The sequence below is a fragment of the Limulus polyphemus genome, unplaced genomic scaffold (genome assembly GCF_000517525.1).
Source record: "Limulus polyphemus unplaced genomic scaffold, Limulus_polyphemus-2.1.2 Scaffold3107, whole genome shotgun sequence".
NCBI classification, from domain to species: Eukaryota; Metazoa; Arthropoda; class Merostomata; order Xiphosura; family Limulidae; genus Limulus; species Limulus polyphemus.
The window spans coordinates 5,967-9,869 of NW_013668717.1; the positions used below are offsets into that span (position 1 = coordinate 5,967).

Sequence of the window (3,903 nt, forward strand, 5' to 3'; positions counted from 1 at the left end):
GTGATGACTAGCCGCCTTCCCTCTAGTCTTACACTGCTAAATTAGGACGGCTAGCCCTCGTGTAGCTTTGCGCGAAATTAAAAAAACAAACAAACTCTCCTCTCTATGGGTCTGTTCCTTATGCACGGCAACGTCTTTATAACTACAAACTCTATCTTCAGGGTACAGATACAACTTTGTGCGGAAAGTGACATGGACTATGTGACCGCGGCCTCAAATGCAGTTTTGAGGCCAAAATGAAAATAGAGCAATTTTTGGCGAATTTCTCAAATTGAAAAGTCCGGATTTTTTTACTAATGTGTGACCAAAAGGGCTATTATTTACGTTTATTCTCTGTGTGGGGACTTCTCCACTTTCTCTCGAAAATGGGCGCGCACTTCTTCAGCTAAGTAGGTTTGCTTCAGCCCTATCTTTTGCTTTGCTTGCGTGTACTCGCAAGAATCAGCTGTACGATTACTTTACAAAAACGTTTGGTATTGGCAAATTTTCATTTAAGTTGTGTTGCAACGAGAAGAGAATAGATCAGTTCTTCATTAAATGTAACGATAATAAAGTCAGAATACGCTGCAAACGACACTTGACCACACATAAGAAATCAGGACACCAAAAAGTAGGGAACTTTGTTTTGGAAACTTGAAATGTTATGCAAAGCAGGAGCAGTGTACCCGGTTTTGCTCTGATTAAAATAGCTTTAGCAAATTTATTTGTTAAGACATTATTATTTTTATGGATTTTAATTAAAATATTTAGTGAGGTAAAGAAATTATTTTGATTTTTTATTTTTGCAAAGCATTGCGATTAATAGGGTTCATTTAATTAAAATAACTCGGGATATTTAAAGCCATTTTAATCCAAGCAACGCCGGGTACTCTGCTAGCTCTTCATAAATTCTAATTCTTTAGGTGAACATTTCATAGAAAATTTTCTTACAAGTACTTTACCTTTCATTATACTAATTTTTATACACAATTTACAAAATGTATATTTTTAGAAAAAGACCAAAACTTATAAACCAATAAAAGTGTGGCTAGGTTAAAGATTATTCCCTGATGATGAGGCTTTTATGTGTCTAGTGCCAGTAGTGGTGGTCGTTTCGTCAGTATGTTGGATATACTTTTGACTACCTCCTGTTCTGGACAATCCCATCTTTTTTGGATCAGCACCAACCAATTCATCACTTTCCAGCAAACAATATATACCAAGGTTTAGCTGAGGGATGCCATAGAGAACCGCTAGCAACAGCATCATAAAAGTCAATCCAATTAGAAGGTAAACTAAAGAAAAAAATAAAACAGTACTTTCAAAACTACAGATATTTACAGTGGAGCTGATCGCGTGTGTGCCTCATGAAACATTTTTATTTCAATATTATTATTATTTATTTTACCTAATCTAATCCTAACAAACCTAAAATGATCCACATTTTTACATTGTAGTTACTTTTATAATTATACATAAAGAATAAATATGAAAAACAAGAAATAAAATACTTAACCAATCTTTTTTCTTGTTGTCGGGTTTCCAAGAGAGTTAACCCTCATTTTTTATACTATAGATATTAATGCACTTAATAATTTTTATTTAATTAAATAATGCACCAACGAATATAGACTAATAACATGCAAAAAGTAGACAAATTCACTTACCTCTCAAATATTTCCTGGCTTTCCAACAATGCTACAAGAGCCGTTACAAATTCATCCAAGCTAGTCCCTAACTTTCCCACGGGAACGATATTCGTACTCTGAATGAAATTGACATTTAACCGTTCAGAGCATAACATTATACAATAAGTCATTTGATAGATGAAAACCTTGACTTTATATTGGTTATAGGTAATATATAATGAAACATAGAGAAAACTATCAATGAATTGTGAAAGAGAGGATGTGACAAGTGGGTGTGGCAGGAGGTCTATTCGATAGCTCTGTAACCAAACAAGACTGAAGGCTATAAAAATTATGGTTTGTCTGAGCAATAACGATTTAATAGAGTAATTTACGTTTAATTTCGTACGTTTTCGAGGAGTGGTGGGTAAAATACGGATGATGACATGCTAATACTGTTCATTATTGGGCTAGGGTGATTCCAAGCTCCCCCAGGCTGGTATATTGCACTGGACGAGCTTATATTGCTGCTTTCAGTATGTCCCAAGCGTGTTTGATAGAATTCAGGTCAGGTGAACATGTTGGCCAGTCCACTTGCTCGATACTCTCATATTCCAGGTACTGGTTCGCCAGTCTGGTCTTTTGTGTTCTTGCACTGTTACTCATTAAAATGAAATCTGGCTCATGTGTATGATCTCACTTTGAAAAGACATCTAGGATCTCATCCCTGTACCTTTCTTTATTCAAAGCACCATTCTGGATGACGCACAAGTCTCTGTGACTCCTGAGACTGATATCACCCGAAAAAAATCACTGACTCACCTCCACATCGGTCATATTGTATTACATTCACATCTTCATATATCTCATTAGGTCGTCTCGACTCTAGAGTGTGTCCATCATTATATCAAGCCAGTATCTGGACTTGTCCATGAAGAAAGCATCTCACTAAAGAGCCTGTGTTCAGTCCAGTTCAAGCCTGTGTTTGGCTCTCATTGGAACTCGCACTGCTGGTCTTCTTGCTCTCCAAATGGCTGCATGGAGTCTGTTTGTCACTGTCTGGGTGGATACTGTAACTAAAGAAGCATTTCTGAAGTACTTGTTCCAGTCAAAGGCTGATATTTACATGCTGATATAACAAGGTATCGGTTTTAACTGATGTGTTGTTGCCCTTTGCCGACCACCAACATATCTCCTACATACTCTTTCTGTCTCTTGGAAGCGATTCCATTCCCTAGAGACTACACTTTAACTGACTCCCAATGCAGTAACCTTTTCTTGTACAACCCTCCTTGGATCATCCCTGTTTCTCTTGAGAGCTTTTGCACGATCAGATGGCACCAGCGTGGCATCAGAGGAGTGTACTGAATGAAGCAGTAAAGCTATAAAATGTATCTTAGAAGTTTTGAATGGTCTTTGGCTGTCTCAATTTGAAAAGCATTTGATAATTGTAGAAGACATGTCAAACAAAGCACGTGCACAAATATTATTTCAAAAAACTAGTTATATCTACTAAAGCTATTGCTAGAAAATGATTGTCCTTAGCAAATTTTGAGGAGCATAGAAACTATCACAAGAGTTCTCTGCAGCAGAGGCACATGCTCATGTTGGTTTACTGTCAAAACTAGCTGAGAAAAACGTATTTTATGAGACTATCATGTGACAATATTCCTGCAAGCTTATGTGTCGGTTGAAGTGAACAGTGGAATGTTTTATGCACGCAAATCTATACAAATACAAGCAAATGATTTGATCAATCATTCATTCATGGAGGATAAATTATCTCACTACAAGTAAAAAGAAAATACGCCATTGGATAGTCAACATGGTTTCACTTAGGGAAAATCTTGCCTTACAAATCTTTTGACATTCTTTGAATTGGTTACTGCCTATTTAGATGAGGGTAACAGTGTAGATTTGATGTATATGGATTTTCAGAAAGCATTTGACAAGGTGCCACACAAAAGGCTTGTACAAAAATTATCTCTATAGGTGTGTGGGGGATAAGCTAGAAGATTGGATAGAAGAGTGGCTGGATGGAAAAAAAGCAGAGGTTGTTATAAATGGAATTTAGTCAAACCGGATTAATGTCACAAGTGGAGTACCTCAGGGCTCAATCTTAGGATCTTTGCATCTTTTAATATGCATCAATAATATAGATGAATAAATGGTCAATAAATTACTTAAATTTGCAGATGATATTTTGGTCTTCGGTGTTGCTGGCTGTGAGAATGCTGCTGCTGCTTTACAAAAAAAAAGATATAAATTATTTAGTAAGTTGGGCAAATAAATGAGG

The 3,903-nt window shown here is 36.4% G+C and overlaps 1 protein-coding gene across 2 annotated transcripts in view; it reads right to left on the reverse strand.

Moving 5' to 3' along the window:
- Positions 1-823: 823 nt before the first annotated feature.
- LOC106468674 (potassium channel subfamily K member 1-like) overlaps positions 824-3,903 on the reverse strand; it is a 22,898-nt gene continuing 19,818 nt past the window's right edge. For both annotated transcript variants that reach the window (XM_022397039.1, XM_022397038.1), the window contains one exon: positions 824-1,274. In XM_022397039.1, coding sequence (XP_022252747.1) covers positions 1,033-1,274 — 242 coding nt within the window. In that variant the 3' untranslated portion in view covers positions 824-1,032. The remainder of the gene's footprint in view (positions 1,275-3,903) is intronic.